Source organism: Melampsora larici-populina, assembly GCF_000204055.1.
Source record: "Melampsora larici-populina 98AG31 unplaced genomic scaffold MELLAscaffold_45, whole genome shotgun sequence".
In the NCBI taxonomy this organism is placed as follows: Eukaryota; Fungi; Basidiomycota; class Pucciniomycetes; order Pucciniales; family Melampsoraceae; genus Melampsora; species Melampsora laricis-populina.
In genome coordinates this window covers 152066-169652 of record NW_006768809.1, presented here as the reverse complement: position 1 = coordinate 169652, position 17587 = coordinate 152066, and the positions used below count along the sequence as shown (strand labels likewise).

Genomic DNA, 17587 nt, shown 5'->3' with positions numbered 1-17587 from the left:
CCAGCCGAATTTGTTGAAATTGATCTAGGTATGCCATCTTTCCTACAGTTCTTCCTTCTCATGATTTTATAAACCAGTCTAACAAACTCTTCCTGAATCGACAATTGCTTCTAGGTGAAGGTCCCTCAAACTGCGGTCTTCCTGGTCCTCCTCGACCTTTTTTAACATGTGAAGTTTGAAGAACTCGACTTGATTTCATCTTGGTATGTTATCTCTGCCTTCATTTCCCATCGATTCATCTTTTCTGAGCGCGAATTCATTATGTATTTTGAGTGATCTGATCCTTTTGACTCTTCCCAAATCTCTTGTGACTTGGCAGGCGACGTGTTCCTCAATCTGTTTCCTTATCTCAATGTCTTGTTTGGTGACCATTCCATTCTCTCGTTTGAAATGTGTTCTTGTTGTTTTTGTTTTGCGATGATGAGCAGGAGTTTACTTTTTGAATATTCGTATCGAGTCGTTGCCGATATTTGAATCAATTAGTACTTTAAATACCCTCACTCTGAGCTCCTTTACTTCTATCTGTCAACCTAATTTGTAATCAAAAGATATATATCAACATCTCTTTTCAATGTGTTGAAGTGGCTGAGTGAATAGGAATTCAAAGATACCAAAGCAGCAGCTTGCTTCCCTCATCATATGGCTATCATCGTGGGGATTGGCTTCGGTGAAGTTTGACATCTTCAGGGAGTTTTTTTGTTTCTCTACCTTCACCGAGAAAGATATCAAGCTTGGTCCAGTACACCACAAACCCTGGGACACGGTCAAATAACTGGGATTCGCCCCAGTGGAATTACCACAATTTTTAGCTGGTGAAGAACGCTTTTACAACGTCCGCGTCTCCACCATCTTCCAACTGGTCATGCTAGCGTTGGTTAGGCAACGGGGTTTCAGTCGCTTTTGTACGGGTATAAACAAAACCCACTTTCAATCAATGTGTTTGCCCGTAGGTTACTGGTTGAAAAATTTACTGTGCTTTGGTTGATTTCCTCCGTTGAGAATTGGTTGTTTTCACGGTGGCACTTGGTTCATGTATATAGCAACTAGGTTTTGTGATACATTACGCAAAACAAATGAAGCTGCTAAGGCACCAAACAGAATACAAGACCGACCCACTGAAGGGAGACAAATCTGAGCGAGAGGACTCCAAAGAATAAGTGAAACGAAACAAACACAAAAACAAACACAACCAACAAAGTTTAAAGTTGAGAAGACCTCTGAGCAAAAGTACTACAAAGAATAAGTGAAACAAAAATAAACACGAAAACAAACACAAACAAGAAAGTTGAAAGTTGAAAAGACCCTAGCATATCCCTATACGGTTTCAAGGGGCCTCCACATCTACTGCTTCATGACCGCCCTCATCTGGGGCAAGACCACTCCCAAATGTATCCTCCAACTCTTGGATAGTGTTCTCTATACGCTCCTCAGTTGGCATAGAAAAATCGATACGGTCCTTGAGCTGAGCGAAATTCTTCATGCCATCAATTCGGTCGTAATCGTCTTGCAAGACCAACAAAAAAAACTGATACATATTTAGGTAGGACGAGTCTCAGAAGAGATGTTCCTCTGAACTGGAGCAAGTGAAAGTGAGGCTTTTTACTTTGAGGTCAGGTTCACTTTTCATAAGTTGACATCGTGAGCATCTTCACTTGAATTAGCGAGAAGGAAAAAGAGCCGGAAGAAAAGAAGCAAAAAGAGATCTTTGAACACAAGACGGAGGAAGGCTCGAATCGACAAAAGAAACAAGCTTTGCAGGAACAAACTGTGCGTTGGCGCAACCAAAAGATGTTTTTGTTCGTTCCTCGATCCGACCACTTGCGTCTTGCTGATATCCTATCAATGTACAGGACACCACCCGGAAGCGCGTCAGGAAATTGACTGAGCAAATTGAGAGGGTCAAGATCTCTGAACATGATCTCAAAGATCAAACCGATAGTTTAAAGCAAAAACAGGATCGTTTGACAGAATTGACGAAATGGATGACTCAATCCCAAGCTGACAACCGGATTAAAACCAAAAATGACGAAATAGAAAAACTAGAGGATGAGAAAGATGAATTACATTCAGAATTGAGTGGATTACATCGACAGTTTGATACTCGAGCAAAATTGGCTTTGAAACGTGCCGATGCTAGAAAGAAAAACGATGGAATTCATACAATGTTGGGTTATATTCGAGTGACCAGGGGAATCACTTGAATGATGGACCTCGGACCGTGCAGGGCTCGCAGGGATGATTTCGCGTTTTTGTTGGTCCACGAGCCATCTTGCAAAGCGTCTGATGTGGCTTAAAGTCTTGCGATGCTTCTTGATGGACAACAACTCCATGGTCCGACTATCGCACGCAAGGCAGACATAGATGGAGTTATTATGTCCATTTGACCTTGCGACAAAACCTGGTGTACGTGATTGTCAGTTGGTATGAACAGGCATGCTAGGAATGAAAGATGATCAATACATTTTTCTAATTCCATCAGCGGATGAGTTGATAAGTGTAAGTGATAGGAATGAATGTCAAATGAAGGAATAAAAAGTGATAGTGATGAAAGAAGAGAGCTGAATCAAACACGAGTGACAAATGAATGACAAGTGATTGGACCTCCTTGACCAAAGGGAAAAGGTGAACGGTCGTTTTCCGTTCTTCAAGGGTAAATGAAAGAAATCGGTTCGTTTACTATCTGGCACACGAGCTCCAGCAGTGATCTGCTGGAGCAACATCCGCTGGTCATTGAACCAGCGGGAACGGTGTGTTTGTTTGTGGTTTTACTGACGGGGACAACTGCCTTACAAGTGGTTGACTGACCACTCATATTATAGGGTTCAAAACCGGGGACAAGGCCGGTTGCGCGCCGGCTCGGAGCAAGGGTTAAACCGGGTACCTACAGAACCCCCTGAGAGCGGTTACTCAACAAAAAGGGGGTTCGTGGTGTAGTTGCAGTGTGCCTCCGCAAGAGTCAAATCACGTGCCTGCTGAAAAAAAATATAGGAAAGAACTTTTCGGACAAAAAACATGTTGGACGTTCGGGCCGTTTGAGATTTTTAATTTAAGTTCGGAGAAGTTCAATTCGAATTTTACAACAACCATTCTCACGACCACACAGAAGGACAGAAGGAAATCGAATATGGCTGTTGAACCTCAGTCTCAGGTTATCAAAGATTTACTAGCAGGAACCGCAGGAGGGATCACACAAGTCTTGGTCGGACAACCATTCGACATTGTAAAGGTCTGATATTCTTCAATTCTCTATGTTACCGATTTGACCAGCTGTTGACCAACTCGTGTACTTCGCTTCAACAGGTTCGTCTACAAAGTAGCGATGCATACCGAGGTATGAATGATGCCGCTTTACGTATTTTACGCGAGGAAGGTCCCGCTAGCTTCTATAAAGGTTGTTCAATAGGCTTTTGAATTTGAAGAAGTGAATTGGTTACTGATCAACTATCAAATCGTTACCCTAAGAAAAGTCTAGGCACGACTTTACCCTTGATTGGTATCGGTGCATGCGTGTCTCTACAGTTCGGATTTCTAGAAGCCTTCAAGCGTTCATTCAGGTTTGTAGGCTTGCCTTAACTCACATATCATCACTCTTCAAGCACAAGGCTGAGCAAGGTTGTTACATTTTTCAGGCGTCAAAATCTTGCAAGCGGTCGTTCTGAACAACTCACTCTCGGGCAACTATACCTTTCCGGTGGAGGGGCTGGGGTAGCTAGCTCTATAATATCAGGTACATCTCCTTGATTACACCTAGAAGAAGTTTTGATTTAGAATATCGAAATAACGGCAGTGATCTGAATTGTTCTTAAATCGTCAGGACCGGTTGAGCATATCCGAATTCGTCTACAGACTTCATCTCCAAGTTCCAAGAATCATTTGCAAGGACCGTTAGATGCTTTGAAACAAATTTATAAAACTGATGGGATTAGGGGATGGTATCAGGGGCAAGGCGCAACTGTACTTCGGTGAGTCAAATTTATTTGATGGTCAAGTACAATCAGCTAAGCGTTCTTCACAATCTGTCATTTGATCTAATCAGAGAGTTTCATGGATACGGGATGGTTTGTCTTCCTGGCTAAATGAGATGGGCTCGTCACTTTGTTTATCATTGAGGTATTTTCTCATAGTATTTCCTCGGATATGAGTGGTTAGTCCAACGTCACATAGACCAAAATGGTGGTTCGAGAAAAGATCTTGGTACTGGTTGGGCTATGTTGTACGGGTATGTTGTGTGCCACAGCTTAATTTTCTTCTCATCTTTTGACTATCTATCCAGTCGTGATAGGCTTTATTCCAAGCTGACTATGGCTCTATCCTTGTGGCAGGGCCGGTGCAGGTTATTCCATGTGGCTGTGTAGTTATCCTTTAGGTTAGTATCCCCTTCTTACCAATTATAAAACGCGCGTCTTCAGTTTCCTTTGCCGATTCCACTTCCTCGGTAATCTGGACAATTCACAGATCAGATCAAGACGCGAATCCAGACCGATGGTCTACCTTCTCAGCCCAATGATCGAAAATATCACGGGGTAGTAGATTGCGCCAAGAAGGTTTGGAGGGCAGAGGGTGTCAAAGGTTTCACTAAAGGCCTAGCTCCAACATTATTAAGGTCAACATCATCAATCATTTTGATACCGATGCCTAGTACTGATAGTCGACCAATTTCCCCTTGATAGATCTCCGCTGGTTAATGGAGCAACGTTTGCCGCATTTGAAACTACCATGAAGCTAATTAGCTAAGTGAGAAGAGATATAGAATTCGAGTCGATCGCAGTAAACTCTTGGGTTACGGCTGACGTCTCTCACAATGTGGTATATTGATCTTTGCTGCGTCGGTTCCTTTTTCATGGTATTATATATGGGAAATGAGTCAGTATTAAATTTTATCTTGAGCATTCAATCCCGTTGAATGATTGTAAATGTCACGACTTTCAAAGATGTTCATGAACTAGAGTCTATGTTGACATTATGAAATAACAAACTTGGATGATTTGAACGCTATTCAATGGTGACTGTGACTGTGTGATGTATTATGGACATATGAGGAAAAAATTCTAGGTATCTCACTCTCGACTGTTAGGACGAGGAAGACAAAAAATGATGATAGCCTGACTTAAGCTCAAGTGCAGCTGCATCTTTGTGGGGGTAGTCGATGTCAGCAAGATAAGCCTGAGTATTCTGGCAATGTTGTACGATTTGCAGCCAATCTCGGCCCAAGAAATGGCCTCTTTGCTATTCAAGCCTGATCATTATGCTCACGGACTGCTCTGTTGATCAATAATCTGTCTTCTCTAATATTGAGTGGACTGTTATGAAAATTCAGAGATGAACTTAACTAGATGACCCCGTGACCAGTGAGTATTGAAACACACGTAGGAGCCAGATTTAGCACAAGGAAGCACCGAAAGGATACATTTTTGGATGCCATGGCACTCTGAAACTGTAGCAAACGAGTTTTATTGAGAATTTGACAAGCCTCTTTAATCATGCCCAACCATCAGGAAAAGCGACAAATTTCAATCTTGACATGTTGAATCATTACAAGGGCAGGACAAAGATGCGTATATCGTCATTGTTACACGCAGTTGTTTGCGATACAAGCCCGTGTTTCAAGGGTAAAGTTGCACACCAAATTACTTGGCCAAAAATATGGGAATGTTATAAAATCTTCTTCCCAAGATAGGTCCGACCAGAACCATGAAGATGATACTTCACATGTCTGAATAAGTTCTTGACCAAATTTATGACCGAATAAATATGTGAGATTCGAAATTTTGCCCCTGGACGTATACACGGGGTCACAAGGATGACATCAAAAGCCATTTTTGAGTTAGCCCAACATCTTTCTAAAATCGTCTTGACTCTTCCCTATTGGACCAGATGTCGCACTATTTCCAGGCTTTTGTGATACCTGAGGCGCCACGTGTGACGAAGTCTCTTTCAAAGGCTTGTCGCCCGGTAGAGGCTTTGACCCTGACGATGCTCCAGAAAAGCCCAATCCCAAACGCGCTTTCTTCCCTCTCGTCGTCGTGCGCGGCAGTAATGGCAGATTAGAATTGACGGTACTAGAGCCTGCTTTAACCGAGCTTGAGGGTACAGATAGCTCGACTTGTTGACCATTGATGAGGATTGCCTCGGGATGCAGAAAGACTGCACCGGCATGCTAAAATCACGCAGGAAGAGGAGTACAAAGGTTTGATAAAGGTTATGGTAATGGTCCAGAATCTTAAGATACCTATGGAGCTACTGCAAATGGAGATGTAAGGATTGTCGGGACTCACTTGGGCGTTAGCAAACTCGACCACGGCCTCCTGTTTTTCCGGGTATGTGATCGTCTTCAGTACTTTTCCAAATGACTCGAAGGCTTGCTGGACTATCGCTTCTTGAACTCCTTCCGGTAATTTTGAGACCTTCACACATCGACTACGTTGATCTACGGCTGAGCTGAGTTTAGACTCCGCCTGGAATTTTCCTTTGTTTTTCCCGACCAAAGAAGTTCCCTTAGAATTTGAAATGGTAACACCAATCCTGCGCTTCTTCAACTCAACGTTATTCATACTTAGCGCAGCCTTGGCTGAGGCCTTTGGCATCGTGGAAAGTAAGAGGTCATCAGCAAGTTGATGAATGAGCAACACAAGAAAAATTGATCCGCACCTCGGTCTCGAACTCAACAAATGCAAACCCCTTAGAATGCCCATCTTCATTCAGGATCATGCGAACGCCTTTGATGTCTCCGAACTATATAAAGAGCCGTATCAGCAGGAACGCTTGTTTTGTACCAATAGAAGAGCAGCCAGAACAGGATCATACTGGCTGAAAAAGTTTGCGCAAATCGGCCTCTTGAACAAATTTAGTTAAACAGGTGATATATAGCTCCCGATCGTTTGCACCGACATCCGTTCGCGCTTTTTTCCTGAGCGGGTCTGAGATAAAGACAGACATCTTTTGACTGGGGGCGACTTCGGTATTGTGAAGAGCTAGTGCGGACTGAGCTGAGTCCTAGAAGGCGGGTAAATCATGATGCTGTGTGAGATACTATTCCAGAGACATGAGGCACATTTAATCAGACCTACCGGTGAAGTGAATTGCACATAGCAAAATCTCCGGGTACTCTTGAATCGCTTACTAGGCCATCGTACATCGAAAATCTTGCCAAACTGTCGAACAGTACCACTTTCGATAACCATGACCAACTATCTGAGTACAGAGTCTAGTATGCATACCTCTCCGAATTTTGAACGTATCCATTCATCAGTTGCATCTTCGGGGAAGTTTGTAACATAGAGGGTCGAACGCCAAGCCAACGTCACGGAGACCTCTACATCCAATAACTGCTTTTTATCCTTGGTTTGTGCCGGCAAAACACTTTCCTGAAGACAAAAGAATGGGTTCAATGCACGGGTCGAAGGAAGTAGTCCATGTCGCTGACCTTTTCCATAAACTCCACAGTAGCTACTGTGTTATCGGCATCAATCCTATGAATGACCACCTCGCGAACTTTTCCACACTGTGAAATGCACGGCCAATCAGCCAGAATCGATCAATATGAATCTTACATATGTCGCGAGTTTTTCAAGATCACCCTACATCACGAAATAGCTGCTTGATGTTGGCTTCGGTCACATTCGACGGGAGACACCCGACCAATACTGTAGAGTTTTCTCGATCTCTGAGGCCGAATACGAAAAGTAGGACATCATAAGCCATCAGCCTGTTGTCGACACCCTGGAATAGCAGAGAGTCTACCTTTTCAATTCTTCCCCTTCCACGTTTCGTGCGGGCGCCGAGTCTTATGATCATGCAGAAAGTAAAGATCAGCTTCCAATAATGTTGGTACAACAAGATCATCGTGTCGCATACCAAAACGAGCCCGCTTTTCTTCACCTCCATTGGGTATATCGTCGGCCGCCTCCGCCTTGCGCTTTTTCACTTCAGTATCTACTTCGGCAGATGCTTTAGGCAAATCTTTCGTTTCACTGATTTCAATAGGGCGGGATTGATCACTCGTTTGTTGGAGTAATCCTGACTGCTGCTCCAGTTCCTACAACCCCACATACTTCGCGGTAAGTGGAAAAGCGACGGCGATAGATCAGCAGATTGGCTCAACTTACCCTTTTTCTCCTGGCTGCGATACCTTTCATCAAATTATTAGTTTTTGTCACCGCGTATTCTAAATCTTCTAGACTGCCATAATGATGCTCAAATGTGATCCAAGCTTGGAGTAGATATTCCGGGTAGTCCAACTTGGAATTCGCAGCTTTCTTGTAGTATTCCCGAGCTCGCTTTAGATCACCTCGGCGACTACAGACACGAAAAGAGTATCAGATCCAGACAGGTAGAAGGCCATTCATGCAATGTCAAGACAAACATTTCATAATCGGCGGCCGAAATCCAAATTGAATAACTCTCGCGATATTGTTTTGTAGCTTTCTGCCAGACTTTTGCGGCATCGTCTTCACGGCCATGGTGTTCGAGCTACCATTGCACCGCATGTCAGGTATGTGAAGACGACATTTATTAAATAAAACGCACCAAAGCCGTTAGATACTTTTCCAGTCGACATGCTGGGTCACCAAATTGATTGGGTACTAGAGGATGTTCATATGTCAGCCAGCTCCGCTCTCTTAGTGACATGTCGAAACACACCTTTCTTGACATGGTCGATTCCATAGTTCAAAGCTTTTACAGTGGCTTGCATTAGTGCATCCACCTGTTCCACGTTGTCCACACCACCTGCTGCCACTGAGCATGCGAAAGATAGATAAACAATCTCGACCCGCTCATTAGCGCATGGAGTCGATCTACTCACAGTACGCATCAAGCCTCCTGCGATGAAAGTCAGCCCTACCAATACTAAACGCGACAATAGCTTCTACATCTTGCTCGAGAAACTTGGAGTTGATCGCTTTGTCGCAGAGCTCTTCAACGCTTTCAGCCGTTTGGCCGTTTCGTTCCTGATTCATCTTCAAGTTTACTAGACCGATAGAACCAATAATACTCAAGAATGGACAAGCTTACAAAGGTTCTTATGGCAGCCTCCCAAATCTCTCCAGACCAGGGTGTGGTACGAATCGCTCGGCGCGCTGCACATATAGCCCAGGAAGGATCCTGACTGACTTTATTCTGTTGCATTACATGACTGAGTTCAATATCAAAACTCAATAAGAGGGTATCAGGGTGCGCACCAGATAGCGAAAATATTCTCCCCATATTTCAACTGAATTTGGATGGTCATGGATTGCGCGTTCGAACAGTGTGCTAACCAGGTTGAAGTTGGTATTTTTTGTTGTTGTCTCCCAAGCAAGATATTTGATATAAGCTTCGGCAGAATAGATAGACTTTCTCTGGAAAATTAATCATCCCAAAACATATATATCAGCCATATCTGAGATATTCACAAAGGATTTCAGTCAAAGCTACTGACCAGTTGCGATTCGTGAACTTCTCGATCCTGCTTTTGTTGACGAGCAGGACTATACAACTCATTAACCGCCACCATCTCCTCTTCGTAGCTTTCGTTTTCATGTTTTGTGATAAAGTTTGAATATAGCTGAAAGGTTTGGTCGCTTTCTAAAGAAGCATGATATGTAATGGAAACATTATAGTTATGGAGCTATTAGCACTAAAGATAAGCATGTGTTTCATTACCTAGGTGAGGAACCCGAAGTCTGGATTGGAGAAACAATTTGAATCGCGCGATTGCATCGGACCTTGAAGAATGGTTGTGAGTACAATAACCTGAGTCAAATGTTAGAGATATTCCTTACCCCCAATCTTTTTGAAGAGTGTCAAACTCATAGAGCGCCCATGCGTTCCAGATCTTGGAACTCTGATGATATCCAGAAAGTGACCATATCCCAAACACACATTACTACAAGCTCGCGTATGCAAAAAGTCACAATCAGATCTTAAGGGCTGACCTCGACCAAGTGGTATCCCATTTTGTCCAATACATCAACAGCAACTTCGCGAACTTTATCATCTGTCAACAAGTCTTTCAATGGCGACTGTTCTGCCGTTTTTACACCATTCACTGAATCCTCTTCCATTTTAGTTTCATTGATAGACTCCTCCATCAAAGTGGCAAGATCCCCTGTGGGTTGTTCAAGTCCTCGAGCGTGGTAATAGAGTCCGATGACGTACTGCAGTCGTGCACTTTCAATTGTCGGGACTACAAAAACATAGTCACTGAGTTCATGAAGTATGGGTCGTCTTTGGTCTGGTGGACAAGCGATGTCTTACAAAACGCATACGAGGAAGCCTGTTGATATAATTCCAAGACGGCTTCCACTGAATTTGGATCATAGGGATCCTCTTGGCTGGCCATCAAATCGTTGATCCATTCCAAGAAGAAGTCTGAAACCCATCACCGATCGTCAGTGAGAGCCTGGAAAATGTCAATCATGATGATCATGACTAACCATCTCTCACTGGAAAGTACTCGGACATCAGATTTCTAGCTTGAGACAATTCCTCAATAGTGGCAGCTCCAAGCTTTCGACACACCGCGACGTTTCGTTGGTGGAGTGCGAAATCGAAAGGGTTGGACTGCAAAGCAGACATCACTTCTAACATCTCGTTGAAGATTGCATCCTGGTCATCGGCCGGTGCAGATATTTGATCTGTTTCAAGCTGAGAATTGGAAGTGGCTTCCATCTTGGATATGAAGATGAGTAAACAATCACTGGAATAAGAAATGGATATGACGTTGAAGGTAAAGAACAAAACCACCAAACTGAAATTCACAAACCTCGATCTCTGTCTCCCTCATCTTTAGCATCTCTCAGCCTTGTATGTAGACTCGCCTGTCGCAGTCCGGCCCGACTCGGTGTATGTAGGTTGTCAGTGCCTACCGGATGTGTTGAAGGCTCAGCATGATGAAAGGTTGAAGAGAGTTGGACATTTCCATTAACTTCTTCAAGATATTGATTACTTCAGTATATTCAAGTTTATTCATCTACCAAGCACAAACGAATCCGAATTCCTGTTCAGCAGATGAACCTCTCTCATGAAACTAATAACAAAACAAGCAAGAATAGTACACCAGAATCTGAATACGATGAAGTGATATGGGACGAAGAAGCATTGGCCATCATAGATCAAATACAAGCTGATTTTATCTCGAAACAAGCTCAAGCTACATCAAATCCCGTCAAGAAAGAGCTATCAAATTCACATCCAATCACGCCGCCCACTCATCTGATAATCGAATGTGAACCCGAGACAAGCACAACTGATTTGAACAGTGCTATAGTAGCTCCTTCTATCAATCCGACTATGAAATCAATGAACAACTCTCTCTGGAACTCTAGCACAAGTCTCTATCAAAGATATCGCGCCAGACGTGGTTTTCTATCAGGTTCGCAAAATTGAATACTTGTGCCGTATACAACCATATCTGACGTCCTTTTACAAAAAAATACCAAGCAGTTAGCGATATCGTATCATGCGGTTTGTCCCTCGTGATCATATTTCCAAAAAAGAATGAATGAAAATAACTAGACGCGTAATTTTCTCTTGTTCAAACAAACACGCGTAAACATATGTACAGCCTGGTGTGAGACTCAAGTAGAATATGGGCTACTAGGTAAAAGATACCTGCCACCAAAAAGTAGACCAAAATCGATCATCACTCGTGCAGGGACGGAAATCAAAATCAATTCAGACGCAATGTTCACGCGTCAAAAAGTTTTGGATGGTGGTACAGCTGTGAGTGAAGGAATTTCTCTGATTCTTACTGGAGGGCTTTGGTGATAAATCTGATTCAATCTTTCGATCTATAGGTTCATACTAAGTTGGAAAAAGAAATCGTACCTGACAAAATCCCGATCAGAACTGTTTCAGCTGTTGACATTTGGGGATTGAAGTGGATCTTGATTTTATTTTCATATATGATCTTGAGAGAGTCATGGAACAAGAACTGATGTGAAGTCTGCTTGCATTGTTTAGAATATTGAATACCATCATCAATCTAGATATACTCCGCGATACTGGTATCACGGTACGTGAAAAATGTTCCCGACTCCTCTCCTTACAAACTACTTCAATAGCGTCCGTCTGATACCAGAAAGTCTTCTTGCATTTCCGATATGTCTGCAGCGTGAATTGAGTGTGGTAAATTTGTTTTTCTCCGCACTTCGTTCTTTTGCGGCTCAATCATAACACTAAGATCCGTCGACGCTGTCAATGACTCATTAGTGGGGCTTCGTCGGTGACTTTCTCGTCTTAGGGATAATCGATCAACTTGAACTCGACCCCAAGCCACAATACATTGAACCGCGTGATCCTACTCGAGTAGGTCGCACACTGGATGACTTCTTCTCGCCATCCTCTAATACACAATCTCAACCACAGAAAAGTGTACAGAATGAGCAACCGGGCCCATCATACCCTGTGGTCATGATTAGCGATAACAAGACAAGGTCAAGACATGTTTTACTTAACTCAGTCTGACTCTCATATCTCATTGATGCCAGGTTGGTTTTTTAGGCCAGATACAAGCTTACCGCCGTCTCTGTTCACCGAATCCACTCGTATGTTCCACTCTGCTATTATTTCATAAGATCGTTAGAAGAAACTTCCATTGATGTTTTATCTCATCTTGGTCTTTAGGCTTTCAGTTGATGCTGTATAAATTGCTATATGATCAATTATCAACACGATCACTCGATTTTACTAAACTATGTGATCGACTTCAACTTGATGAGAATGAAACTTTTAGCGCTGAATTCATAGAACAGATCCTACCACTCACACAAGGCAAGGATGAATTACCAATGAACCTGAGACAGATGTATGATTTGCTCTTAAGAGAAATGTCAAAGTTGAGTGGTGGAAATAAGTCCAGTGACACGTTGGAAATCGTATATCGTACAAGAGAGACAAGTCGAAAGAAACCAAAACAATTAGAACTGAGGATGGCACCCAACGAGAAGGCTAAAGTTGTTTTACCTAGAACCCAAGCTGAGGAAGAGGAACAAATAGCTCGAGCGATCTCAAACTCATTAGCCGATTCGAAAATCGCTGTTCCTGATGAAGGCCAAGTGAAAAGCACGAATCAGACTGAAAGCACTCTAGCTACAGATGTTAAACCAACGAGCAAACCTTCGGAATCACTCCAAAAAGAAGATTGTAGAAACACTAACTTGAACCAACCCGAAGTTGAGACCAACTCAATTGAAAAAGAAGAGGTGCTGCCATCATCCGGCTCAAAATCTGAAGTAGCCGAACCGAGAGTGTCATACAAAAGGAAAGAAAAAGGTTTAATTGCGTCTGTCTTATTAGGATATGATCGTCGCCTATTAGACAATTTTCTCGAAAGTGCTCTGTCCTTCTGGAATGGCGAACGAGAACCTGCCGGTGTACCTGTCACTGAGATTGATCGATGTAGGCAAGTGACTTTCTTCATTCTTTTTAACATCTTGTTTGGAGATGCGGAAGAGAGCAGCCATTTGACTCGAAGTGGGCTAATGTCAAATTGCAACGGATATGAATTTTCCTAGACCGTGTGAATTTCGATCAGGATGTGAATGGAGGCAAAAGAAAGCTGATGAAGTTTTAGCCAACGCCAATAAATCAAGTTCATCAAGTCGGAATAAACCTGAAAAGTAATCATGATATTGGATCTCTTGTACAGTATATTGTCTAGACACTGGATCTGGGGATAGGAAATAGAATGACTGGTACTTTTTAGATGGATTGTTAAGATTTTTGAATGTTTATGGTTATTGATACATTTTGCTTTTTTGATTTTCATAAGTGGAACTGATGATTCTTTTGTACTATAGATATTTTTCAATGAGCATGATTTACGTATTTGCATTGATAATCATGTTTGTATGACATTCAAGGACAATGTTGATTTTGGAATGAGCGAAGAAGTATCAGTGATCTCAGAGAAAGAACATTTGGACTTGGATTCCATACAGGAAGTTGTTAATTAGGTAACATGGCAATGATCTCAGAATCAAGATGCTTGCTTGAAGTTTACAGAATGATCGATGAGAGTAATGATGCCTTTGATGGTATGCAAGCCAGCCAAGCACATCTGACTAGCCAGGCTTTTGGGGACCGGGACCTGAACAGTCAACATGCTGGCAATTTACTTGAAGAAAATATATCTTTTGGGGTAGGAGTCAGTGTCTACCCAAGGCAAGCACAGGCAAGAGCTGGAAACATGCAAGACTCGAGTTTGAAGCTACAACCTCAATGTTTTCCAAATACAATGAATCTATATGACAACCCCTCTACACATTTATCCTTACCAGTCCACGGTATTCTGGGCCTGGCAGCCTCACTAGTGAACCACAATGGTTGGGGTCTTCACCAAGGTCTAACCCAGCTATAAGAAATATTCCCGCAGATCATGATTATGTTGGTACTTCCAAATCTCAATTGGAGTTGTCACAAGAAACAAGTTATCCTATCATAAACTTGAGGCACAAAGACACAGCAGAAGAAAGTGTGTTCAAAGCTCCTAGAGCTCCTAGTACTACTGATAAGGGTGCAATTACATCTGATCCTCATCAATCAATGTCCAGTTGGGGTTAGAGTCAGGACTTGGGGAAAACACTTGCGGCTGCTGTACTGAGGCCAGCTTGCCAGGTAATTATGATCATTCACAAGATTTTGATCCTAATGTTGATTCCTGTTTCTTTGTGACGTTCTCAGGCCACCAAGATACAACTGTAGAGCCAATCCCCCTGAAGTATCAAAAGAACTTGTTCAAGATGCCCACAAGAAACTATTCTAATCATAGTTATTTACCCAAAGATGCAGTACATGCTGAGATACAGAGTAAAGAAAATTGCTCTGGGACTGAACTTCAGAGACATAAAACTATCAACTCTACTGAAAGAAGCAATTTGTGTTTCAAAAGGTTTCAAACTTGATGAATTAACATCAAATTTCAAGGATAAACATGACAATATGTATGACATATGTGCTTCAAAGCCCCACAAACAAAGTAGGCTGAAGGGAAAGAATCTTATTGGACAGGTAGAGAAGATTGAGATAATTAGTCCTTCATGATTTCTTTTTTCTTTTTACAATCATGACATCACTTACTATTTTATGACATGTATTGATCTGTTTCTTTCATCAATCCATTCTCAAGTACCAACATATAGAAGAATGAATGTTCTTTCCTACAAATCCAATCTAGTCTCTTTTTCTCATTCATTCTGACCTATTATCTTATGTTCTCTCTTGCCTTTCTGAGACCTCTTCCTTTTGACAAGAAGAGATCAAAGAGATGCACCCACCAAGCCTTCTGCTCTCATGTAGCACCGCAAACCCCCGTGAGCGGTGGACAAACAAAACCATACAAGGAAACAATGGGCAAACATAAATGTGAGCTGAAAGCAATTTCAGCTTACGTTCCTATCTCCACTAAAATGTGGTAGTAAGGTAATTCAGATGACATGAAATGGACGAGCTTTCAAGCAACTGCCCGGAATGTCAAGCCACAAACAAATTACGTGGGATCAAGAGCTATCAAGAGTAGATACAAAGTGAACCGGGGGGTCAGAGTTTCAAGCACCGGGCTGGATTCAGTATTTTCCAACAAAAAATCTACTTCATGGTCCAAAGTGACGTGCAACCCTTCTAAACTCAAAGGTCTCTTTAAAATAATCTTTTGATGATAGGGGCTATGGCACACCGGGTTATTGCGGCGCTTGGGCTTTTGCACCACTGAAGCTGCCATTTCGTCTTGATTATTTCTTGTAGCGTGAGATGTAAAGAAAGACTTTGAAGGTGTTAACATATCCCCGAGTCCAAACGCGTGAAGTTTGGCCGAAGGAATGATCCAGGAATGGAAGATGAGTCGATGAGAATTTAAAGTTTGATATGAGAAAGGAACGAGGGCAAGATTCGATTGAATTTAAATCCGATCGATTCAAAACAGAACCACTTCACTTCACTTCACTTCCTCAGCTTAATGTTCCAGAACAGTTGACCATTCCATCTCATCAACTCACTCAACATCGACTTCAAGATCAAAAACTAATAATCATGAACCACAATCCAGTTCAACAATCTCAATCAAACAATCAAAGATCAACTCCTCCAATCTATCCAAATTGGTATAAAGGTAATCATTCTCTTATCATCCATCCATCTTTTAATCAATCCAACTAAGTTTTCTTTCTTTCGATTGCATTAGTACTTCAATTACCATCAACAGAAGATCTAAACGCCAAAGAAATCCATCAAGCTTACTTTACTCAAGCTGCTTTACATGATCCTAATAATTTTACTATCGGAACTGAGGATCATGCAAGAGCTGTGACTTATTCTAAAATCATTAAACATGCTTATGAGGTTCGAACCAACTTTTGATCCATCATCTTGAAGAGCAAAAAAACAACAAGATTCGATCAAACCAAAAATGGTTTTTAACTCTTTTCATCGTTTGACTCCTTTAATTAGGTTTTAAGCAATAAAGATAGGAAGAACAGGTACGATTCTTTGAGGTATCAAATTCGATCTAAATTCGATAAAGGTAAGTAATTGTCCGTAGTCGGAAGTTAACTCATTTTCTAAACAAACCAATAACTAAGAAGACACTTTCGTTTTTTTCCCCTACAAGATCAATTAATCGAAAGATCAAAAACCTTAGCTGAAGGATGGTTAAAAAGTACCGAATCAAAAACCAGAGCAACAGAAGAAGCCTCCACCTCAGAATTAGCCAAAAAAAGGTTAAATGAGTTTTTTGAAAAGATTCAAAACTTACGAATCAAACATCCAAACTTACCATCACCTAAACGAGAAGAAGTTTCGAAATTCTTTGCCAATGAAACTCTTCGAAGAAAATTAGAAATCGAATCTAATCGATCATCACATCGAAGTGCATTAGAATTAATGATCTTGGCTGAATTCGAACGTAGATCGATTGGAATGGATTCATCTGAAAGAAGATTAAGATGGCAAACGGCAAGAGATGAATTTAAAAAGATTAGTGCTGAACGTCAATTAATCGATCAACAACGTTCTCAACGTCAATGGGAATTCTCTCTTAATCAATTCTTTGCTAATCATCTTCAACAACATTTAAACTCTCAATCTCCTAATAATAAATCATCTTCAATTCAAACTTCTCCAAGATTTGATCAACAAGCAATGAGATCTCCAATCAAACAAAAGAGAAGAGTCTCAATCAATCTTGACCGTCCACACCTCAACAAACCTGGAAGTCCATTGGGGTCTTAAAACCAAAGCTTTATGCAGTAAAATAATCAAAGCCTTCTCTTGTCGGACTTCATCAGCTCTGTCTTGAAAATCCAACCTCGAGCTTAATTTCTTTTTTTTCCTTTTTCGTCAGGTTAGTCTTATGCTCAAGAAGTGATCTTAATATTGTCGTCAGTTTTGTGTTCTTGAAAAAAACATGTTGTATTTGTGCTTAAACTTTTTACCTCGTATGTTGTATGATGTATATACATTAATAAGTTTGAGAGAAACTTTTGATCCTGTCTGAAATAGCCACTTGATTTGAAATCGAGAATTGATCCCAATGATCAAATTCATCCTCGTCTTTATTGAGGGCAATTCCACCCACCTAGAAATCTGGATGAGTTTATTCATATTGCTCATG

At 41.7% G+C, this 17587-nt stretch overlaps 5 protein-coding genes across 5 annotated transcripts; 4 read left to right on the top strand and 1 right to left on the bottom strand.

Annotated features, from left to right (window-relative positions):
- Positions 1 to 3050: 3050 nt before the first annotated feature.
- Positions 3051 to 4998, top strand: MELLADRAFT_72874 (uncharacterized protein; the record flags this gene model as incomplete). Its single annotated transcript, XM_007414777.1, has 10 exons — positions 3051 to 3226; positions 3301 to 3391; positions 3473 to 3554; positions 3630 to 3727; positions 3815 to 3962; positions 4037 to 4058; positions 4125 to 4219; positions 4323 to 4366; positions 4456 to 4603; positions 4671 to 4998. The coding sequence occupies 10 exons, from the start codon at positions 3125 to 3127 to the stop codon at positions 4732 to 4734; spliced, it is 894 nt and encodes a 297-aa protein (XP_007414839.1).
- An 826-nt stretch (positions 4999 to 5824) lies between these two features.
- On the bottom strand, positions 5825 to 10650 carry MELLADRAFT_91734 (uncharacterized protein; the record flags this gene model as incomplete). Its single annotated transcript, XM_007414670.1, has 23 exons — positions 5825 to 6157; positions 6276 to 6575; positions 6649 to 6732; positions 6805 to 6993; positions 7068 to 7151; positions 7218 to 7364; positions 7424 to 7469; positions 7577 to 7663; positions 7741 to 7783; positions 7855 to 8035; positions 8106 to 8295; positions 8363 to 8469; positions 8527 to 8582; positions 8641 to 8736; positions 8804 to 8957; positions 9013 to 9102; positions 9180 to 9338; positions 9419 to 9564; positions 9643 to 9704; positions 9762 to 9823; positions 9915 to 10165; positions 10237 to 10350; positions 10416 to 10650. The coding sequence occupies 23 exons, from the start codon at positions 10648 to 10650 to the stop codon at positions 5825 to 5827; spliced, it is 3216 nt and encodes a 1071-aa protein (XP_007414732.1).
- Positions 10651 to 10989: 339 nt separating this feature from the next.
- Positions 10990 to 13496, top strand: MELLADRAFT_66653 (uncharacterized protein; the record flags this gene model as incomplete). Its single annotated transcript, XM_007414778.1, has 7 exons — positions 10990 to 11353; positions 11546 to 11703; positions 11778 to 11860; positions 11944 to 11995; positions 12193 to 12416; positions 12484 to 12527; positions 12607 to 13496. The coding sequence occupies 7 exons, from the start codon at positions 10990 to 10992 to the stop codon at positions 13494 to 13496; spliced, it is 1815 nt and encodes a 604-aa protein (XP_007414840.1).
- A 446-nt stretch (positions 13497 to 13942) lies between these two features.
- MELLADRAFT_66652 (uncharacterized protein) lies at positions 13943 to 14544 on the top strand (the record flags this gene model as incomplete). The annotated part of the gene is made up of 2 exons (XM_007414779.1): positions 13943 to 14324; positions 14357 to 14544. 2 exons carry the CDS (start codon positions 13943 to 13945, stop codon positions 14542 to 14544), a joined length of 570 nt encoding a protein of 189 aa, XP_007414841.1.
- A 1385-nt stretch (positions 14545 to 15929) lies between these two features.
- MELLADRAFT_72870 (uncharacterized protein) lies at positions 15930 to 17527 on the top strand (the record flags this gene model as incomplete). The annotated part of the gene is made up of 4 exons (XM_007414780.1): positions 15930 to 16087; positions 16160 to 16317; positions 16426 to 16498; positions 16586 to 17527. 4 exons carry the CDS (start codon positions 16009 to 16011, stop codon positions 17203 to 17205), a joined length of 930 nt encoding a protein of 309 aa, XP_007414842.1.
- Between the last annotated feature and the right edge of the window lie 60 nt (positions 17528 to 17587).